Raw genomic sequence first — 23,106 nt, 5'->3', positions numbered from 1 at the left:
ATCATGCAGATAAATATTTTGGTGGTACCGGGCTGGTTTCTGGTTAGAGTATTACTGGGAGATTCAAGATCCTGATAGGTATTGTAAGAAAACTGCTGGTGAACTTGTATTTTCTACCTGAAGTTTCAATGAGATCCTTCATGATGTTGGTGGCCTCCTTAATGCAGCACCTCATAAAGATATCTTCAATGTACAGGTCAGTGCCCATGATGGACTTGCCTATGCTTGCCACTTTTCTGTGACCTTCCTCTCTATATAAAGTAGTTGTTGTTACTACTTCTTCTTTTCCCGGACCAGATTTTTTCTTGTCTCAATTCCTTTTACAATTCTAAGCTCCTCATTTAAATGATCCCCCCAATCTTGTATGTTCCAGGGATTACAAGACGACTTCACATAAGAAATAGAAGTAGGGATAGTACATTCAGATATTCATGCCTGCTCTACTATTGAATAAAGAACAAAGCTAACTTTTTAACATGCTGGAGACTGGCTCATGGGACCCAAGAGTCGAAACCAGGTTTTGACAGGGTGCTGAGGGCAAGAATTGCTTCTCTTTTTCTTTGTGCCAGGGCACCAGGTTGTGACTGTGTTTGCCTTATGGCAGGCAGAAGGCAATTTTGTGTAATACATGTTCATACTCTACATGACAATGTATAAGTAGATATTCAAAATTCCTATATTATGACTAAAGCTCATCAGTATATGGACCATGACTCCACAACCACCTTAACTGGATTTTCTGCATCGAGTGAAGACATTTCTTCTTTCAGTCCTGAATAGTTGGATCATTATTTTGAGATGGCAATTCCAGGTTCTAGATACTTCAACCAAGGGGAAAAGTCTCCCTGCATCCACCTGGTGTGCCTTTTGCGAATGTGCTCTGGAGTGACGGTTTATCTGGACTGTCAGAAATTGACAGGAGACCTGAAAGAAGTTAATAAAATTACGAGAAACATAGATAGGGTATGTAGTCAGAATCTTTTTTTACCAGGGCAAAAGAGGATATGCTTTAACATGAAAGGAGGAATTTTACAGTAGATGTGTGGGGCAAGTTTTCTACCCAGACATTGCATAGAAAACCCCCAGAGCACCCCTGCCGAAGGAATCAAATTATAATAGTCCATGCATATCTCTAACATTTTATATCTAATTTTCTCCAAACTCAAGTTCGGCATAACATCCTGTAACCATTGCATATGAGTTGGTTGTCTTTCCATCTTAATAAAATTGCTTCTCTGGCCATCAACAAAGTAAAAGCTTCCATTTTTTGAGCTGAATTCTATTCATAAGGAAAGAAGCGAATGTTACAAAGCTCTTGGATTCATTAAAGTGGAGCTCTCTCAAAGGCAGACATGTAGTACACTGCCCGACATGTGTTTACAAAATGCTAAACTGCCAGTTCAATATGTACTATCAATTCTACCAAGCCTGCTAGGAGCAGACGAGAGCATGCAACCCAATTTGTAGTGCCATCTTCAAAGACATATATGTACAGCAAGTCATTTTTTTACTCGGTACTATTAAAGCATGGAATAATCTTCACCCTACCATACTCATACAACCAGACCCAATTAAATTTAAGACAGCCCTTCTTCAAAAATTTACTCCTTAAGCACACCCTCCCCCGCCTCCAGTTTAAATTCCATACAGAATATTTTGGAGGATCAAAAATCAAGAAATCCTCTCTTTTGGAAGATAACCAAACAAAGCAATAAAAGTATGGTTCTAATTTAATCCTCAGATCTGTGATAAGAGTTTTAAAGAATTGTTCCCAATATTCTCATAGTCTGGACACTCCCAAAACATATGAATCAGAGAGGCCTCAGCTCGAAAACTTCTGCAGGTGTACTGTGAAGAGCATTCTGGCTGGTTGCATCACTGCCTGGCATGGAAGTGCCAAAGCTCAGAACAAGAAAAAAACTCCTGATATCATTGGACTTCACTGCATTGAGGACATTCACAAAAGGAGGTGTCTTAAAAAAGCAGCCTCTATCCTCAAGGACCACCACAACCCAGGCCATGCCCTCTTCACTCTGGTACCAGCAGGAAAAAGGTACAGGAGCCTAAAGACAAGCACTCAGTGGCACAAGGACAGCTTCTTCCCCGCTGCCCTCAGATTCCTGAATCATCAATGAACCACAGACACTGCCTTACTTTTCGTGCACTATTTTTAAAAAATGTATTGTAAGAAGGTGGTTTATATGTATGTTTGCACTTCGATGCTGCGGCAAAACAACAAATTTCATGATTTGTTCATGACAATAAACTCTGATTCTTTATTCAGATTTAAGGCACTTGTCTCTGCTCCTGCAGAAGAGAAACAGGTTTATATGGGTTCAATTTATATTTTTGCTTGAGTCAAAGGGCAATGTGCTCAAATGTGACAATGTTCTGCTCATCCAAAAGCAGGGTCTGATAATATTCAGAATCCTTCTATTTGTTTACATGTACAAGTTGTTCATATATAGCATCACTTTGTATCTTGGCAAACAACACCTTCAGGGTTGGATTTCTCAGTGATGTTTTCATGAATAGTGTCTTGTTGTTCAGTGAGGACATGGCTGGCATCCCTCTGCCTAAATGAGGGTTACGGAGACCAGAGGACCCAAAAAAAAAACAACAGCAATAGATATGCACCACAACACAGGGTTACTTAAACAAAAGTTGTTTTTAATTATATTTGAACAAGAAAACAGAATTAAACTTTAACTTATTACTTAACCTGCCTAACAACTTACTCCCCCTTCTAATACGAAGCACAGGTGTGTGTAATGTATATTTAAGATTAGAAAAGTTATTTGGATCTCAGTCTAATCTCACTGGTTGCAGGCAATTCTTGTACTGTGCACAGAAGTTAGCATTAACAAAGTTCACTAGTCTTTGGTGCTTAACAGGCAAATGGTTACCACTCAGGAGGGTTCTTGCCAGTTCTCAGAGAGAAATTTCTTTTCCAGGACATCTGCAACTGATTCATTCTCAATCAGTCTTGCTGACGAAACGTGCTCCCTTCAGGGTTCTCCAGATGATCCTCTTTCTTTCAGGTCATCTTTCACACCGCCAGTCTTCTCCTTTGACCAGGCACTTTCCAAAGTTTGCCAGTTTGTCCCTCTAGAACAAATTTCTGTCTCTCTCTGTTTCACACCTCCCTCTCTGAGAGAAAAATTCTTCTCCTCTGCCTGCAAAGATCACATGCTCTCCCAGGCAAGCTGCTGTCGATACTTTGTTGCCTCCTGCAAAATGCATTCTGCAAAAGTCCTGCAAAAATTCTGTTTTAAAATGTGTGTGCGCAAGCTACTCTGACAATTCCTCCCAAACCACCTATAAATTCTCTGTCACAGAGGGCATCCAGCTTAGTCAAAGCTGTCTTGGACTAATTCTGTTCATTTGAGTTGGTCCTTATATAGCTCATGTCATAATGCTTTTATGCACAAAAAAATGGGTGCAACACAATTCATTATCAGTTGTTTTCAATTTGAAGCACTAAATTTTCCTCTCTTCAGTCTTTTACTGCCTAATCAATGTTCTAATTAGCCTTCAATTGCATAATCTTTCATTTTACCTTGAACCAATTGAAATCCCTGATTAAAGCTCCAATAAATAAATATCCTTAACTACAAAACTGACATTTTGATTTGTTGGTCATGACATATGTTTTACATTTCTCCTTGGACTTAATTTCCTTCTATATTGAAGTAATCTTGCCTGATTGTCTTTATAGTAGACCTGCCTCTTAAATACAACACTGATTCTTTAATCAAGCAATAGTTCTATCAAATATGAAAGTATAATAGGAGGAACTTTATTGATTGAGCTGATTATATCCTGACAAAGTGAGACAGGTACCTGTGGTGATACCACTGTGATGCTGTTATGCCATTGGTACTGTATGGCTGGCCCGCCTCTTCTCTGTAACTACTCCCCCTGGAATTCCCCAATAAAGGCGGTCATGCCGGAGTCTCTCCCTCAGTATGCATCTTGGAATCGGGCCAGCAAACAGGAGCATGTGTCCAGTCTTATGGTAATAAAAGTCTGTCGTCTAGTAACTCCAGTCTTTTGGTTTTATTACCCTAAAATGTTTTTTTTAATCGCAATGGACAAGTTACTGAGACCGGACAAGCTAGACATTGATCCACAATCACCCGAAGCCTCGAGTAATTCGAGCTCTGGCTACACTGTTTTAACAACTTTCTGTATGTCTCAAGTTGTGGGATCCGACGACAACAAGCTATGCCTACTACAATCGCAGTTCAGCCACCGCACTTACAAGGTTATTAGAGGATGCATGACGTACGAGGCCATGAACAAGCTCAAAGCCAATACAGGCCCAGGATGAATGCGGTCTACTCCTGACATCTCCTGGCCACTCACAATCAACAACCCAGTGAGCCCCTTGAGGAAAATGTTTGGGTCCTGCGTGAACTCGGGCGAGCCTGAAGCTGTAAGGATGTTATTACTGAGGTCTATACAGATGAGCTTGTTCGGGACGCCTGCGTAGTAGGCATCCAATCAGACTATTTCCACCAGAGGCTGCTGGAATTGGATGAACTGACCTTGCAAAGGGCCTTTGAGGTGTCCAAAACGTTGGATGTAGCCCTCCATAACACAGACTCATACTCCTCCGACAAAGTGATTGCTTCATGGGGATTGCGGGCACCACCATCTTGGGGCATAGGATCCCAGGCCGACTCCATGCAGAGGAACCCTGACTTCACTTTTGGCACCGCCAAGCACCTGAAGTGCTACTTCTGCAGCCAACAGAAGCATCCTTGGAAGCGCTGCCCAGCCAAGGAAGTGGTGTGTTCGAGATGTGGGAAGAAGGGACACTATGCCAAAGTCTGTAAATCTAGACCTTCTCCTCTCCCTAGCAGTGCCCACGTGTGGGCAGTAGGGTCAGGTGCCATCTTGGCAGCGTCATTTCTGATGTCACTTCCACCCCCAAGCAATAACACCGCAAGCATAACAAGGAGGTCACCATCTTAGTCAGTGTCACTTCTGGCACCACGTCTGCCCCCAAGCAACGTCACATTCTTACCAGCCCAGGTTGCGGTATCATCTTACTGGGCCAAATTGGACAGCATCTCCAATAATGACTGGGTACTGGCATCAATTCTACTTGACCAGGATAACCTCCACCAGCTCGCCTGTTCGCTGATGGAGGTCGAGGTAAATAGTCATTATAACTAACTCTCTGTTTGATAGTGGGAGCACAGAGAGCTTTGTGCATCCCGATATCATGTGGGATTATTCTCTTGAGTTGAGCCTGGTGAGATGCAAGATTTCCATGGCCTCCAGGTCCCACTCAGCAGAGATTTGTGGCTACTGCATGGTGATGATGACCGTATGTGGCACAACGTATGAAAACTTTAAACTGTTAGTAATCCCACTGCTCTGCGTGCCCGTAATACTGGGATTGGACTTCCAGTGCCACCTCAAGTGTGTCACTATGGAGTTCGATGGGCTCCATCCACCAACATGGTCTGCAACCACCAATTTTTAAACCATCACCCTCCTCACTGCCTGTGACCAAGCGGCATACCATGGTCCACCCATTGAGTCCGCCTGCAGGCTGTCCACCTTCAAGATAACCCCCCCCCCCAGCCTGTCACCAATCTCACCCCTAATGTAAGCCAGTTGCTGCCAAGAGCAGATGATACAGCACTGGAGACTGGGAATTCATTAGATCAGAGGTGCAACGGCTTCTGGCTGAAGGGATAATTGAACCAAGCACTAGCTCCTGGAGACCCCAGGTCATGATGGTCAAAAATCAGAAAATTTCTGACTACAGCCACACCATCAACCATATCATGCAGCTGGAAGCATGCCCCTTCCATTCACTGCCAACATGGTGAACCAGATTGCTCAATACCGGCTTTTCTCCACCATATATTTAAAATTGGCATACCACCAGCTCCCCATCCACCCAGAGGACCACCAATACCCCATGATTGAGGTGGACAGCTGTCTCTACCACTTCCAATGGTGTCTCCATCTTTCAGAGAGAAATGGACCAGCATGGGCTCAAGGCCACGTTCCCCTGTTTGGACAACGTCACCATCTGTGGCCATGACCTACAGGATCACAACGCAAACTTGGAAAAATTCTTCCAAATGGCCAAGGCACTCAACCTCATTTACAATAAAAACAAATATGTGTGCCACACATCACGCCTGCCCATCCTTGGTTGCGTTGTGGAACATGGCATCATTGGTCCTGAACCTGACCATATGTGCCCCCTGTTGGAACTCCCCCTTCCTCACAGCCAAAAGAACCTTAAGTGGTGTCGGGGCTTCTTCTTATACTATGCCCAGTGGTCCCCAATTACGTGGACGAGGCCCGGCCCCTGGTGAAACCCGCCTCCGTCTGCCATTAGCATAAGCTCAAGAGGCCTTCACCCACATCAAAGGAGACATCACCAAGACCACAATGCATTCTGTGGACAAATCCATCCTATTCCAGGAGGAGAACAACGCCTGAACATCATTGATGCCCTTAACCAAGCGGCAGACCTGTGGCATTTTCTCGCACACCCTTGATGGGTCTGAAGTCCAACCCTCCTCTATCAAGAAGGAGGCCCAGGCAATTGTTGAGGCAGTGCAACAATGGAGGCACGACCTGGCCAGCAAACAATTTACCCTGTTGACTGACCAATGTGCAGTCAGTTTTACGTTTAACATTAAGCAGTGGGGTAAAATCAAAAACGATAATATTCTGAGGTGGAGAATTGAACTCTCCACTTACAACTGACATCTTATACTGGCCTGGGAAGCTCAACAAGCATTCAGATGCTCTGTCCCAGGGGACATGCACCAGTTCACACTCCGACCGACTCCAAGCACTCCATGATAACCTCTGTCACTCCGGGGTCACCAGACTTATTCACTTTATCAAAGCCAGAAACCTTCCCTATTCTATCGACAATGTCAGGACACTGACCAGAAACTGCCAAGTCTGTGCTGAGTGCAAGACATGCTTTTACAAGCCCAACATATTACACCTGATCAAGACCACCCACCCCTTTGAATGTCTGAGCATGGATTTCAAGGGACCCCTGCCCTCCTCCAACTGAAACCTATACTTACTGAACATCATTGATGAGTACTTCCGATTCCCTTTTGCCATTCCCTGCCCGGTCATAAAGGCACTGCACAATATCTTTACTCTATTTGAGTACCTGAGCTACATCCTCAGTGATCGGGGTACTCCTTCACAAGTGATGAGTTGCGTCAGTACCTTTTGGCGCAGGGCACCGCCACCAGTAGAACCACCAGGTGAAATGGGGAAAAAAAACACCGTTAAAAGGCAATCCTCCTAGTCTTGAAATCAAGAGGCCTATCCAACTCCCACTGGCAGGAGGTCCTTCCTGAGGTGCTCCACGTGATTAAATCCCTTCTGTGTACAGCCACTTACACCACAACACATGAACAAATGTTTTTCATCCTTAGAGGTCTGCATCGGGAACAATGCTATAATCCCGGTTGACGTCCTGAAGACTAGTCCAGCTCTGGAGGCATATGCATGACCATAAGACCGACCCACTGGTCGAGAAGGTCCACCTTCTCCACACCAACCCCCAATATGCCTATGTGGCGTACCCTTATTGGGACAAAGACACCATCTCTGTCTGGGACCTAGCATGCACAGGAGATCCCAAGACTGCCACTGACCCAGTAAGGCCTACACAACTATTAACCACTACATGCCCAGGCATCGTACACCAACCCAGGCATCGTACCCCAACCCATGCACCAGCTTCTCTGACCATCACAGCCAACTTCCAACACCCTGCCCTGACCCCGCCCCACCTGTCCTCCCCAGTCACCGGTTACACCAACTACTGACAGGCTCCAAATCGACCAGGAACCAACAGCTGTGCCACAGCCAGCACCATGACAGTCCGAGGCACAGAAGATCACCAGAGCAGCTGAATGTGATGGACGCTGAACCCATTCCACCCTGCTGGACTTTCTTTTAAAAGAGGGGATGAATGTGGTGATATCACTGTGATGTTGTTATGCTGTTGGTACTGTAACTCTGTGTATGGTGGGCCCGCCTCCTCTCTGTAACTCCTCCCCAGGAATTCCTCAATAAAGGCAATTAGGCCCAAGTCCATCCCTCAGTACAAATCCTGGAATCAGACCAGCAACAGGAGCATGTGTCCAGTCTTATAGTAATAAAAGCCTGTCATCTAGTAACTCCAGTTTTTTGGTGTTATTGATAGCATATCAGTACCTCTGCTCAGAGCTGGGTTAAGCTAGTTCAAGGCCTAATGTTATAAAGGGGTCCTAAATTTAAAAAATACATATAAATATTAAAACACATAAACCTCGAGCCAGATGTTAAATTTGTCCTCCATTTAGGGGTCAAATGGATGACAAATTAAATGGCAGAATGGGCACTTATCTGCGTGTGCGGCCATGTCTCTTCAGCGCTCATGCATGCGCAATGAGGAAGAAGTATGATGGCAATGCATGAAGTGCCGGCTGGTGCATGTGCAATGAGGGGGAAGTGTGACAGCACACCCCACCACCCCCAACTCACCGTGAGAGTTTCTGATGCTGAACCTGCAAGTCCTCTGTTTTGTTAAGTTTTAAATGGCCACCCTATCCAGTGTCACCCACTGACCCGGGGTCCCAGTGCGGTAATGGCTCATGACCTGTACTTGAGGTTCCAACCCCTGCCGTAGTCGACAATCAGCTCGGCACCCTTACAGAGGAAGAAGAAAACCTTCTTGTAGTCCTTCAGCTACAAGTGGAAGGCGCGCAGGCTGCAGCACACATAGGACTCCAGCATCTTGTCATTGTTGCTGTGCATGTATCGCAGCACGTAGATTCTTTTCACCCACAAGAATAAATGAGAAATTATAAACTTTTAAAAAGGACAATATTCCCTCTGTTTTTGAGTGTACCTGTATTTATACATGGAGTAGAAATTATGTCTTCAATTATAACTACCACTCAAGGTTGCAGAATGCTTCATGCTCATTTATGCTTAATATTTACACATTACCTGGTTTTTGGTTGGTCTATCATGTAGAAATCATTTTTATCACACTTCTTGGCTGTTCAAAATGGCTTTTGCTTCAATATCGGTTTACAGTTACATTTGACTTTCCATAATTCTGCCAGGACATCCCAAGGACCCTTCAAAGCCATATAGCATATTCAAAGTGTCTTCATCTTTGCAATAGCAGAACTGCATTCACCAAGCGCTCCAACACATGGTAAGGACCAGATGTCGGAAGGGCTGGAGGTGGGTGGCAATAAACCATGCTGGAAATGTTTTATGTCCACCTGTCATGTTAACCTGGTTAATGTCAAGTTGTGGGGTGATAATGGAACCCGCCTATCTCAAGTAGGAAGGTGGGTGCAGCAGGACTGGGCCTCCATGGTTGGGTTGGGTTGGGAGGGGTCAACACTGAGTCTCCTTGACAGGGTGTGGGCGGGGTGCAGGACAGGGTCTCCAGGGTAGGGTGGGGGAGGTGGCAGGACAAGGTCTCCAGGGTGGGGGAGGTGACAAGACAAGGTCTGGGGGAGAGGTGGTAAAACTGGGTCTCCTGCATGGGGTGGGGGACCAGAGCAGGGCGATGCCGGCGTCACTCGGGGTGGGGCAGACACGTGGCCGCCGCCCATTGTGACAGCCCTCGGGCTGTGATTGTGACGCGTGCCCGCCGGCCAACCCTCTCCCAAAGGGCCAGTCAGCCACCACTGCAGCGAGGCGAGTTCGTCCCCCTGGACCTGCTGCTCCGCTAGAGAGAGAAAATGAGCGACACCGGGCTCTACTCGTTGGACAACCTGGACATCTGCAGCATGTCCGTACCCGCGCCGCTCGAAAGGTGCTCTTCGGCCAGGAGAAGCCGAGGATGTCCCAAGAGTTCCACCGGGGTAAAGCCACACACGCTCGGAAAGTTGCCTGGGATTTCAAGTGGGGTGGAAGAAGGGATCGCCCTTAACTTTATGTAGGAGTGTATCTTATATGTTACACGATGGGCAAACCTGATGAGCTTGCTGTTTTGCAGAGCAAGAGCCCGCAGGCCATCACCATCGCCTTCTCGCCCCGGACACTCTTCAACATGGCAGAGGAACGGGCCATCTATGAGGCTGACGGCTTGGAGTCTTATGTTAAGTTTCAGCAGGAACACGAAAACGAACCACTCAAGAAAGGATTGGCCTTCGCCTTAATGAAGGTTAGACCTACAGCTACTTGGAGGCTTGGCTTTCCCGCTGTTGCAACTGGTTGGTTCTTCTGGCCTCTCCCTCCAATGTCCAAACCAACTGGTGCTTGAATTGTTTCGGAGACACTCAAGCATATTCTTTGGAATCATGTTAGGGAAGTTGTTGTTCTATCAGTTTTGCTCCTTAGGAGGTGTACTCTTCTTGTGGGCTGTTTACAGTAATAACACTTCAATTTCAGAATTGGGGAACTGAAAATATTAACACTTTTAAACCAATTTGATGCAAGTCCTTCATATTAACCCAGAATGATAACGTAATCATGGGCAACAATGGGCTGTCTCATTGTTCTATGACTTTGACAATAGTAACTGAATAAATTATAGAAATGTAGCGGGGTCACTACAGTTATAGCTCGAGGTAGAAAGACTCGCAACACCAAGGGACTGTAATCACCACTGACTTTATTGGGCTGCACCTCCGCCTTTTATAGGCAAGTGGTGTCACCATGGTTGCGTGGCTTGAGCAAGGCCGGCTGCTTATTGGCTGTCCTGGATGTGCAGGCCTAGATTGGACCCCCTGCGATCTGCTGCCTGTGATTGGCCGATTTGACTGCTATTCCTGCGGTAGCAGGCGTCTCATAACACGTGCTGTCTGCCTGATTGTCATATTTGACAACTGTTTGCTGTGTTGGCCTGTGGATTGGGCTGTGGGCTACTACACAACAACCCCCCCCCCCCCCCAACCAGCGATTGGGACATTGTCTTTTGGTGGCTGACCCCTGTGCCCTGGGGGTCAGGTGAGTAACTAGTTGGTTAACGTCCAAATGGGCCAGTCTCAGTCTGTCGTGTGAAGGTCACCTCCCTGTTGCCAATGTCAAACATGCAGGTGAAGCCATTGTGTCGGCTGATGTGGTATGGCTCTTCATGAGGCCGTTGAAGGGGTGGCTGGTGGGCCCCGTGTTGGATGAAAACAATGATAGTCTGCGAAGATTTTTGGGACAAAGGTGCTGGGTTGCCCATGAGCTCTGGGCTTAACTGAGGCTAGTGAGACCATGTGCTTGTGAAGTTGAGACAATGTAGCCACCAGGAGCTCCCACAAGTCCTTTGAAGCTGCCATGAATTCACCCAGGATGACTAGGGGCGCTTGTAGACCAACTTGGCAGAAGATGCTGTCAGATCCTCATTTGGGGTGGTACGGATGCCTAGCAGGACCCAAGAAAGTTCGTCTGCACAGTTCAGACCAGTGAGTCGAGCCATCAGAGTTGTCCTCAGGAACCTGTGGAATCTCTCCACCAGCCCGTTGGCTTGCAGGTGGTATGCTGTGGTGTGGTTGGGTTGAGTCCCCAGGGCATTTAGTAAGGTGGTCCACAGGCTGGAAGTGAATTGGCCCCCTTGTCAGATGTTGTGATTGGGGACCCTGAAATGTGCCACCCACGTATTCAGTAATGCCCGTGCACATGTCTCCGTGGAGATTTCAGGTCACTGCCTCTGACCATCTAGTCATCAGGTCGACCATGGTCAATAGATAACATGAACCTCTGGATACAGGTAGGGGCCACACAATGTCTGTGTGCCTGTGGTGAAACAGCAACGTGCTGGTTCAAAAGGCTGCGGAGGGGCTTTTATGTGGGTCTGGACCATGGATGCCTGGCATCCTTGTTTTGGCCCACTAAGTGACCTCTTTACGGAGGTCATGCCAGACATACCTGTTGGCAACCATTCTAACTGTAGTCCTGATAGTGGGGTGAGCCAAATTGTGGACCAAATCGAAAACTCTCCTCCATGCGACCAGAATGATGGAGCACGGTTTATCAGTCAAGGTGTCGCAGAACAGCGTGCGGTTACCTGGGGCGATCTGGATGTCCACCAGTTGCAGGCCAGTATGTGCTGTCTGGTACACCGGTATGACAGGGTCTGCTTGCTGCACATCTGCCAGGGCCGCATAGTCAATAACTGGGTGGGGTCGTGCACTGCTAGGATAGCAGAACGGGATTGGACTTGCCAGCGATATGTTCAATGTCCATCGAAAATTCAGATATGTAGGACAGGTGCCGCTGATGCCTGGCTGACACCTTGCTGAAAGCAAAGGTAAGTGGTTTGTGGTCTGTGTAAATTTTGAACTTCCTGCCCTCCAGGAAGTAATGGAAATGCCAAACTACCAGGTATAGGGCTAATGGCTCCCTATCAAAGGTACTGTACTTGAGTACTGTACTTGTAGCCTGAAATGTTTACTGAAAAAGCCAGTGGCTGTCCATCAACCAGTTGCTCAAGAACTTGCTGGTTCATTGTGTAGTCACCATCTTCTCGTGTCATCTCCTCTGCTTCTCCTCTCTATGCGAGATGTTCTCCCCATTTTTGGTGCCCTTCCCTAGTCTGCATCTCTCCAGAATCTGCAACCCCTCGTGCAGGATCAACACTAAATGGGGCCATCCTTGGGCATTGCCCACTCAGATGAGGTGCTGTGCCCCTCCCATAAGATTGTGGCTATTGTTGGCCATCAGACCCACTCCCACCCCCTCCCATTTTACTAGCATCTAGCTTGGCGCACGCTAGCAACTCTTCACCTGCCTTTGACTGTGACACTAGCGTGCGTCAGTAGCGTCTAGTGATGCTTGACGCAATAAAAGGAGTACCCTCGTTTCCTATGTCGGAGGGGAGGATGGTGTTAACGACGGGTAGGTCCCGGCTAGAACTCCCCCTTGGGTTGACAAGTAGGTCCTGGCTAGCACCATCCCACCCCTATTTTCAGTTAGGTCCCGGCTAATTACAAAAATAAAGGGTTAAGGGTCCCTACATTGATCACCACAGCATGGTTAGCTGAGTGGTTCGTAAAACACTGTTACAGTGCCAAAACCTGGGTTTGAATCCAATGCTGTCTGTAAAGAGTTTCTACATTCACTTCGTGTCTGCATGGGTTTCCTTTATGTGCTCCAGTTTTCTTCCACTGGGAGTATAGGCTAATTTGGGTATAATTGTGCAGCATGGGTTTAAATGACCAGAAATGGCTTCTCCTATGGCATAAACAAAATTTCAAATTTAAATTTAAACACCACAGGTCATGGGACTGCAGATAGAATAACATTCTTCCACCATTACCGTATTTTCAATGGCCTCCTAATTCTGTATCCAAACTATCAATTCACCATGGATTCTGTTTATCTATGCCTTCTAGATCCATCTACCATTAGATACTTTGCCAAATGTATGACCTGCCCCTCAAAAAGCCATGTTTACTCTCCCTAATCTGACATGCCTTTTCTAATATTTGTAAATACTATCCCCAATTATGCTTTCCAACAGTTTTGTCAGCCACTGATGTGAGGTTTTCATGCCTATATTTTCCTGGATTATTCTTATTTCCCTTCTTGAACAAAAGTGCAATATAATTGTTCTTCAGTCTTCCTGGACTTGTACATGCACCTTTTCCAACCTAATCAACTGCATTCCCTGCACTCAGTGCACCCTGCACGACATCAATGAACCCAAATATAGATTGAGTGATCACTTTACTGAACACCCATGTCTTTAGATCCAACCTGGAACTTTTGGTTCCCAGCCACTTTAATACCTATCTCTATGCCCACACAAACATATCTGTCCTCAGCTTCATATATTGCCAGGATGAGGTTAAATATAAAGTTGAGAAAAACACATCATGCACCTCTTGGACTGCCTAAGTCATACCATTGTATGAACATTGAATTTTTCAATTTGTAGTCAGCCACACTTTCATCTGGTTCCACTTTTGTGTCCTTTCTTTACGTGGTCCTGTTCTCACTTTTCTCTCTGACTTTTCCTTTCCCTTCCAACACCCCCTTCCCCCCCCTCCCCACCACCTGTGGCTCCTCTCTGACCTGTTTCTCCACCTCTCCCACCACCTTCTGTCCAGTATCCCATACCTCTTGGCTTCTGCCCAGTCTTTCCCCTCTCCCCTTTTTAGGCTTGATATTTTCACTTCAGTCTTTATAAAAGGTCCTGACCTGAAATGTTAATAATTTCCCTCCATGAATGCTACCTGACTCACTGAGTTGTACCAGCTTCTCTTTGTTCACTCAAAATTCCTCCATCTTCAGCTCTTTTGGAACCTCACTCATTAATAAGCTGAGAAATAGGAGCAAGAGTAAGGAAACCTGTTGAACTTGCTCAGACATTCAATAAGATTATGGCTGATCTGGCTATGGAGTCCGTTCCATCTACTTGCCTTTTCTCCATAAACTTTAATTGTCAAACTATGCAAAAATCTATCTGTGCCTTAAATATATTTAATGAGGTAGGCTCTACTGCTTCCTTGGGTGGATTCATTACCCTCTGGGATAGCATTTAGATTGAGGACAGATACGTTCCCTGATTCTACTATTATTTATCAGTGGAAATTACTTTCTGCCTCTTTTATCTATCTTTGTCATAATTTTTTCACATTTCCATTGGTTCAGTAACATGCTATCACGGATGTATTCTATGAAGTCTTCCTCAAGATTTCCTTGACCATCTTGACTTGTCTAATTTCTTGGCAAGTTAAAGTTCCCCATGACATCTGACGTTCCATTCTTGCATGCATCACATTTTTTTCTTTCTTTGGCTTGGCTTAGCGGACGAAGGTTTATGGAGGGGTATGTCCACGTCTGCTGCAGGCTCGTTGATGACTGACAAGTCCGATGTGGGACAGGCAGGCACGGTTGCAGCGGTTGCAAGGGAAAATTGGTTGGTTGGGGTTGGGTGTTGGGTTTTTCCTCCTTTGTTTTTTTGTCAGTGAGGTGGGCTCTGTTGTCTTCTTCAAAGGAGGTTGCTGCCTGCTGAACTGTGAGGCACCAAGATGCACATTTGGAGGCGATATCAGCCCACTGGCGGTGGTCAATGTGGCAGGCACCAAGAGATTTCTTTAAGCAGTCCTTGTACCTCTTCTTTGGTGCACCTCTGTCTCGGTGGCCAGTGGAGAGCTCGCCATATAATACGATCTTGGGAAGGCGATGGTCCTCCATTCTGGAGACGTGACCCACCCAGCGCAGTTGAGTCTTCAGCAGCATGGATTCGATGCTTGAGGACTCTGCCAGCTCGAGTTCTTCAATGTTGGTGATGAAGTCATTCCAATGAATGTTGAAGATGGAGCGGAGACAGTGCTGATGGAAGCGTTCTAGGAGCTGTAGGTGATGCCGGTAGAGGACCCATGATTCGGAGCTGAACAGGAGCGTGGGTATGATAATGGCTCTGTACACGCTGATCTTTGTGTGTTTCTTCAGGTGGTTGTTTTTCCAGACTCTTTTGTGTAGTCTTCCTTTTTTTTAAACTTTATTTAAGATTTTATAACATAAATAAAATAAAAAGTAACAGTAAAAAGATTAAATGTAAGATAATAAAAATTACAGTACTACATCGGCAGACTAAATAAACTAACCCCCCCCCAATAATTCGTACACAACATTAATGACCTAGCTTAAAGTTAGTCTCCCCCCCAAGATAAAGAGTGAAGAGTTAATAAAATGAACAATGTTATATAAAAAAAGGCCCACTTACACAAAAAAAGATAAAACATAACAAATAAAGATACTAACAACAACAAAAAATGTTATCAATACTAAAATATCAGACTTAAAAACATATTTAAATCAAACTTAAATGCATATATTTAGCAAACGGAGTCCACTTCAACCTATAAAAAGACATCCTATCCTGAATTGAAAAATAAAAAGACATCCTATCCTGAATTGAAAAATATATCCTTTCCATAGTCAAACAGGACTTTATCTCCAAATACCACCTATCTAAAGTTAATATATTTCTATCTTTCCAAGTAAGAGCTATACATTTCTTGGCCACAGCTAAAGCTAAATAGATAAAAGAAATCTGATAATCCTGTAAGCCTAGATCAATTAATGATTGCATATTGCCTAATAAAAATATACCAGGATCTAATACAACTATTAAATATAGATTGAATACCCTTCCAAAACTGTTGCAATCGATCACAAAGCCAGACAGTGTGCAAAAAAGTATTAGCCGTCTGGTCACAGCGAAAACAACAATCTGACTTACTAAAGCCAAACTTTTTTAGTTTCTCCGGTGTTAAATATAACTGATGTATAAAATTATAATTAATCATCGCTAATCTAGCATTAACCAATTTCCGAATACTATTCTGGCAAATTTCCATCCAGGCTTCTTCAGCTATTGTAAAACCTAAATCTTTTTCCCATTTCAACTTATCTTTATCCCAATCTTTTTTACTATCAGTTTCTTGTAAAATACAATACAAATCAGATATATATCCTTTTGACTAAAAGTAATACCCAATTTCTTTCTAATTACTGGTGTAATTCTAGATAATTGTTCCTTTTTTAACTGCCATGACAAAACTTTGAGCTTTCTCACCCCATTCATAAAACTTATGTTTAGTTCGGTTCATTAAACATTCAAACCAATAAGTTTGTAATTCATTATATTTAAATTTTAAATTAGTTAACTGGTTCTTTTGCGTTTCAGTAGCATTTTTTTGAAATTCTTTTTCAGTAACAGTTATCTTTTTCTCTAAATCTTCAATCTCTTTAATTCTCTCTTTCTTTACTTTAGAAGCATAACTAATAATTTGACCTCGTAAAAAAGCATTCATTGCATCCCATAAAACAAAATGCCTAGAAACAGAATTACTATTATTACTAATAAAAACCTCAATTTGTTGTTTTAAATAACTAATAAATTCCGGTTTTTGCAATAACATAGTGTTGAATCTCCATCTTGGAGCTCTCTGAACATCCTGTGAACTCTGATATTCTAATAATAATAATGAATGGTCCGAAACCAGTCTTGCCTTATAATCCACAGATGTAACCCTATCCTGCAAATGTGTTGAAATTAAAAAAATAATCAATTCTAGAAAAAGAATTATGTCGTGACGAATAAAAAGAAAAATCTTTCTCTGTAGGATTAAATCTTTGCCAAATATCAACTAGATTCAATTCTGACATCATATTAGTTACTTGAACTGCCATCTTCGATTTCTTAATTACTCTTGGATAAAGGCTCCAATACCACATTCAAATCTCCCCCAATCATCACATTAGAATTTGATTGTCCAAGTAATAAAGACATGTCGACAACAAAAGCTGTATCCTCAACATTTGGAGCATAAACATCAAGCAAAGTCCAAGCTTCATTAAAAATTGTACAGTTCAATTTTAATAATCTTCCACCATTTTTCTCTTCATTCTGTAACTGAAATGGTAAATTCTTGTGCAGCAAAATTGCCACTCCTTTTGCTTTTGAATTAAACAAAGAATAAAAAAAACTTATCCAACCCATTTTGTGTAGTCTTCCAAAGGCGCTATTTGCCTTGGCGAGTCTGTTGTCTATCTCACTGTCGATCCTTGCATCTGATGAAATGGTGCAGCCGAGATAGGTAAACTGGTTGACCGTTTTGACTTCTGTGTGCCCAATGGAGATGTGGGGGGGCTGGTAGTCATGGTGGGGAGCTGGCTGATGGAGGACCTCAGTTTTCTTCAGGCTGACTTCCAGGCCAAACATTTTGGCAGTTGCCGCAAAACAGGACGTCATGCACTGGAGAGCTGGCTCTGAATGGGCAACTAAAGCGGCATCATCTGCAGAGTAGTTCACGGACAAGTTGCTATTGCCCGTGCCACTGTAATGTTATTATTTGGTGGACTATAGTCAAATCCCAGCAGTGATCTTTTCCCTTTACTACTCCTAATCTTTGATAGATTCAACATTCTGCTCCTTAGATCTTGTATTATCTCTCACTATCACCCTGATCTCATCCTTAATTAAAGTCCTATTCCTCCTCCCTTGCTTTCTTGCCTATCCTTTATTACCAGATATGCTTTGATATTTGTTGGCCATTGGTTACTTTGGATTGGCTTGACTTGGAACAAGTTGAAATTAGTTGTCTAATTGATCAAATGACATCATTGTTTTATCTTTTTAATCCAAAGGAAGGTTGGATGTTGACCAACATCATTTTATGGCATAACTTTATGCAAATTGGATTTCTCTCCCTCTTTCCCCTCCCCCCACCTTTACAATTGTTTTTATTAATTAGATTGCCTTTTCAAAGTTTGTAGATTATGAAAGCAACATAACAAATGCCCATTTTAAAATTGGCTTCCAGCTTTTCAGACAACTAACAATTGCAGCAATTCAAGCGTCAATACTAAATGAATATTTCTAGGGTTAGCGATTAAATGTAAGTTCATTTATGGCACTCACAATCTGGAAAAAAATATAATGTGCATATTTTGCTGTCAGTGAACAGTATTTTTGTCTCTTCAAGGAACAAAGATGAAATATACACTTATTTCATTCAGGTTATTCTCTCAGCAGGAACTTGTGGAAAAAATTAGGGTTTCCTCTGTCACAGTTTTGAACTTAGAAAGTGTCATGGGGATAAAACGTGTTGCAATCAAAACAAATTTTGGTCACGAAAATGACAGCTGCTTATGTCATGCTCCCACACTTATCCAGAGCTACTTTAAAAAAAAACTCATTGTAACATTCATATATTTTCAAGCATACATAAAAACACGCATAGTTTAAAAACAAAAACTCAATTTAAAAAAAACATAATAAACTTTTTTATACAAATGATCAAACTGATGATAAATTCAAAAATTCTCAATTTGAATGGTTAACCAATTTAAAGTATTTTTAAATGGCTGTTGTAGTTTGTACCCTTAAATTAAGGTGAAAAGATATCTGGAGTGTTCTTGGGCCAGGGTGAGAGTGTACAAATTCTGTAAAAGATGTCAGTTTCATGCCATAATTATAACAAATGCAGACTGTTTCAACCGAATTGTTAAAAAATCTGGGCCATTAAAATAACACCAGAAACGCATCTTTAGAGGCATCTGAATTCAGGGAAAGGCCCAGATAAACATTTTTTTTTAAAAAAAAAAGGCTCTGTGCAAGACTTTGGAATAAGCTGTGGCTTTTGAATTAATCATTATTAGAAAGCATAAAGGACAGCTCAGTAGATAAAATGATGGACAAAGGCATTTTAAGAGATGTGGTGCAAAGACACCCAATGGCCGGGCTAGATGGTGACTAAAGTCAGTTTATAAAATAAATGGGAATTGAACTGTGATAGAATAAAGCAAGTTGTTTTTCCTGCCTAATGTTCTGGGCGTGCACTTTTGCCTGTAGAATTCCTGTTCAATAAACGTGCGAGCATCTGTGGGGAAAAAAAATTGAAACTGAATGTTTGAATTGACAACGGGAAATGTTGGTTTTAAAATTTGTCCAAAAATCTTGCATCATCTGCAATAAATTTTTTAAAAATGTGCATATTTATTTTATATTTGTGTAATTTAAAGTATTTGTTATGCCTAGGCACTGGAAACAGTTAATTTACGGCTACAGGAACGTTATCCTGGGAGTGATGAAATATTTGATATAGTTCTCATGACGAATAATCACGCCCAAGTAGGAGTGAGGCTGATAAACAGCATTAATCATTATGGTATGTACTGAATAACAAAAGTGGCTATGTAATTTTATTTTAGTCAGCAAGATGTCAGGCTAAGGCGCTTGATGGAGACTGGTGAAGCTTGAAGTTTTTAAAAACAAATTGAAGAACAGGCTGGAACATAGAACAGTACAAAGCATAGATAGGGTCATCTGCTTGCATGTGATCCATATCCCTCCATTCCCTGTCTGTTTGCATGCCTCTCTAAATGTCTCTTAAATTTCTTTCATCACCCACTCTTTGTATAAAAAAAAACTTGTTTTATTACCTCCCTTTAAAGTTTGGCCCTATCACCTTAAAGCTATTCTCTATATTTCACATCTGGACCCTAGAAAAAACACTCAATCTACCTGATTATCGCCTTTCATAATTTTCTAAACTTTTATCAGCTCTTCCCTCTGCCTCTTTTGCATCAAAGCAAACATTCTATAATCCAGGCAACATCATGGTGAACCTCTTAAACATAGAACAATACAGCACAGTACATACCTTTCAGCCCTCAATGTTGTGCCAACCCATATATTCCTTTTTAAAAAAAAGTATTAAACCCTCCCTACCCCATAACTCTCTATTTTATCTCATCCATGTGTCTAAGAGTCTCTTAAATACCCAATGTTTCAGCTTCCACCACCATCCCCAGCGATGCATTCCAGGCACCCACAACTCTCGGTTTATATATTTCTTAAAAAACTTACCCCTGATATCTTCCCTCCCTTAACTCTATATCTACATCCTCAGGTGTTTACTGATCCTGCCCTGGGAAATAGGTGCTGGCTGACCACCCCTATCTTGGTCTCTCATAATCTTGTAGACCTCTAACAAGTCTCCTCTCATCTTTCTACACTCTAAAGTGAAAAGTCCCAGTTCTGCTAACTTCGCATCATTAGACTTGTAACCCAATTCAGGCATCATCCTGGTAAATCTTTGCTCCCTCTCCATAGCTTTCTCGTCCTTCCTATAATGAGGACACAATACTCTGAGTGTGGTTTTACCAAAGATTTGTAGAGTTGTAATATGATCTTTACTGAATTCAATCTGCCTATTAATGAATCGCAGCATCCCATGAGCCTTCTTAACTATCTTGAGGGATGTATGGATTTGAACTCCAAGGTCCCTTCTGCATTTTCTCTAAAAGTTCCACATCCTTTGTACAATGTAGTGACCAGAACTGCACATGGTACTCTAAATGTGGCCTGACCAAAGCAAACAAAAAACCATTTGCTGGAGGAACCCATCAGGTCAAGGAGAATCATTGGGAGAAAAAGAATGGTTGAGTTTTTGGGTTGAAACCCTTCAACAAGGAACAGTAACTTAAGGTGGGGGAATGGACAATATGCAGTTGGAAAAACCAATGAGAAAATAGAAGGAACAGAAAGTAACTGTTCCTTTCCATAGTTTCTCAATGTATGGATGCAAACTATGCAGGTGATGACCTGATAGTACATTTCTTGTTCATCCCTGCTGCACTGAGGGAGAAATTGTGCTTTGACAATTATTAATCCTTTTTTCTGATTATCCTATTCTTGTGGTTAGTTAGTGGCTTCATGTTTATTAACCCTTCTCTCAATTTCTCCATCTCTGCTGCATCTGTTCCCAAGGTGAGGTGTTCCAAAATGTTTGCCTTCCACAAATGTGGCTTCTCTACCACTATCAACTCAGCCCTCACCTGCATCTCCTCCATTTCCTGCTCATCTCCTCTGGCCCCCTCTGCCTCCAGATGTAACAAACATGGAATCCCCCTCATCCTTACCTACCACCCCACTAGCCTCCGCATCCAGCACATTATCAGCTGGAATTTCTGGCATTTACTATAGGATCCCACCACCAGACATATTTCCCTTCTCTTCCCCTCTCTGCCTTCCATCGCGACTGCTTCCTCCATGATTCCCTCATGCACGCATCCCTCCCCACCGATCACCCACTCCTGGCACCTTCCCTTGTGGCTGCAGGAGGTGCAACACTTATGTCCACACCTCCTCCCTCACGACAGTACAGAGCCCCAAACAGGCCTTTCAAGTGAAGCAACACTTCACTTCCTTAGGGCTGATTTGTTGCACCTGGTGCTCCCTTTGTTGCCTTCTTTACATTGGAGAGACCAGTTGCAAATTGGGAGATGGCTTCACTCAGCACCTCCTCTACAATAGAGTCCTCCCAATAGCCAACCATTTCAATTCTGAATCACGCTCTCCTACTCATGTTTTTCCATGTCCTTGTGTATGATCCCACCTTGGCTACCTGCAGATTGGAGGAACAATGCCTTATTTTCCTTCTGGGCACACTCCAGCCAGCTGCATTAACATTGAGTTCTCTGCATTTTCTTCTTACCCCCCCCCCCACCTTTCCAGTTTTTCCAGTTCTTTCCCTTCCCTTCATGCATGCAGCAATCCTTCCTCCTGTTCCCTTCCTCCCTTCTCCACCTATCATCTCCTGCCGTTTCTCCCCCCCCCCCCCGCCCCCATCCTTTTGTTTGGACTTCTGGACATTTTTCCATTCCTTCATGAAGGGCTCAAGCCTGAAATGTCAGTTATGTATTTTTATATTTTATATTTGCTACATAAAGGACACTGTTTGACAATAGACAATGCATGCATGCAGCAGTGGGCCATTCGGCCTTCGGGTCAGCAATGCCATTCACTGTGATCATAGCTGATCATCCACAATCAGTACCCTGTTCCTGCCTTCTCCTCATATCCCTTGAATCTCCTATCTTTAAGAGCTCCATCTAACTTTCTTGAAAGAATCCAGAGAATTGGCCTCCACTGCCTTCTGGGGCAGAGAATTCCATAGATCCATAACTCTCTGAGTGAAAATATTCTTCATCAACTCCTTTCTAAATGACCTACCCCTTATTCTTAAAGTATGGCCTCTGGTTCTGGACTCCCCACCAAACCCCACCACCTGACACCAGAAACATGTTTCCTGCCTCTAGTGTGTCCAATCCCTTAATCTTATTTGTTTTAGTTAGATTCCCTCTCCTTTTAAATTCCAATGTATACAAGCCCAGTCGCTTCAATCTTTCAACATATGACAGTCCCGTCATCCCATGAATTAACCTTGTGAACCTACACTGTACTCCTTCAATTGCAAGAATGTCCTTCCTCAAACTTGGAGTCCAAAACTGCACACAATATTCCAGGTGTGGTCTCACCAGGGACCTGTATAACTGCAGAAGGACCTCTTTGCTCCTATACTCAACTCCCCTTGTTATGAAAGCCAACATGTCATGAGTTTTCTTCACTGCCTGCTGTACCTGCTTGCTTACTTTCAGTGACTGATGAACAAGGACACTTAAATCTTGTTGTACTACCCCTTTTCCTAAATTGACACCATTCAGATGGTAATCAGCCTTCCTGTTCTTGCCGCCAAAATAGATAACCTCACATTTATCCACATTAAACTTCATCTGCCCACTCACCCAACTGGGTCCAAGCCTCCCTGCATTCTCATAACATCCCCGCAGTTCACA

The 23,106-nt window shown here is 43.4% G+C and overlaps 1 protein-coding gene and 1 long non-coding RNA gene across 7 annotated transcripts in view; one reads left to right on the top strand and one right to left on the bottom strand.

Moving 5' to 3' along the window:
- Window positions 1-654: 654 nt before the first annotated feature.
- LOC138736648 (uncharacterized) lies at window positions 655-9,685 on the bottom strand. Its single transcript, XR_011340467.1, has 2 exons — window positions 9,007-9,685; window positions 655-924 (listed from the first exon to the last, which is right to left on the bottom strand). It is a non-coding gene; the product is annotated as an uncharacterized lncRNA (long non-coding RNA).
- LOC138736645 (cytosolic 5'-nucleotidase 1A-like) overlaps window positions 9,678-23,106 on the top strand; it is a 150,571-nt gene continuing 137,142 nt past the window's right edge. For 2 of the 6 annotated variants that reach the window (XM_069886471.1, XM_069886469.1), the window contains exons 1-3: window positions 9,678-9,881; window positions 10,016-10,183; window positions 19,505-19,634. In XM_069886471.1, the coding sequence (XP_069742572.1) occupies window positions 9,759-9,881; window positions 10,016-10,183; window positions 19,505-19,634 (421 nt within the window). In that variant the 5' untranslated portion in view covers window positions 9,678-9,758. The remainder of the gene's footprint in view (window positions 9,882-10,015; window positions 10,184-19,504; window positions 19,635-23,106) is intronic. The other 4 variants (XM_069886473.1, XM_069886475.1, XM_069886472.1 and 1 more) reach the window with 2 other exon arrangements.

The sequence above is a fragment of the Narcine bancroftii genome, chromosome 6, assembly GCF_036971445.1.
Source record: "Narcine bancroftii isolate sNarBan1 chromosome 6, sNarBan1.hap1, whole genome shotgun sequence".
Lineage (NCBI taxonomy): Eukaryota > Metazoa > Chordata > Chondrichthyes > Torpediniformes > Narcinidae > Narcine > Narcine bancroftii.
The sequence above is the reverse complement of the archived record's forward strand: the minus strand, read 5'-3'. Positions and strand labels throughout refer to the sequence as shown.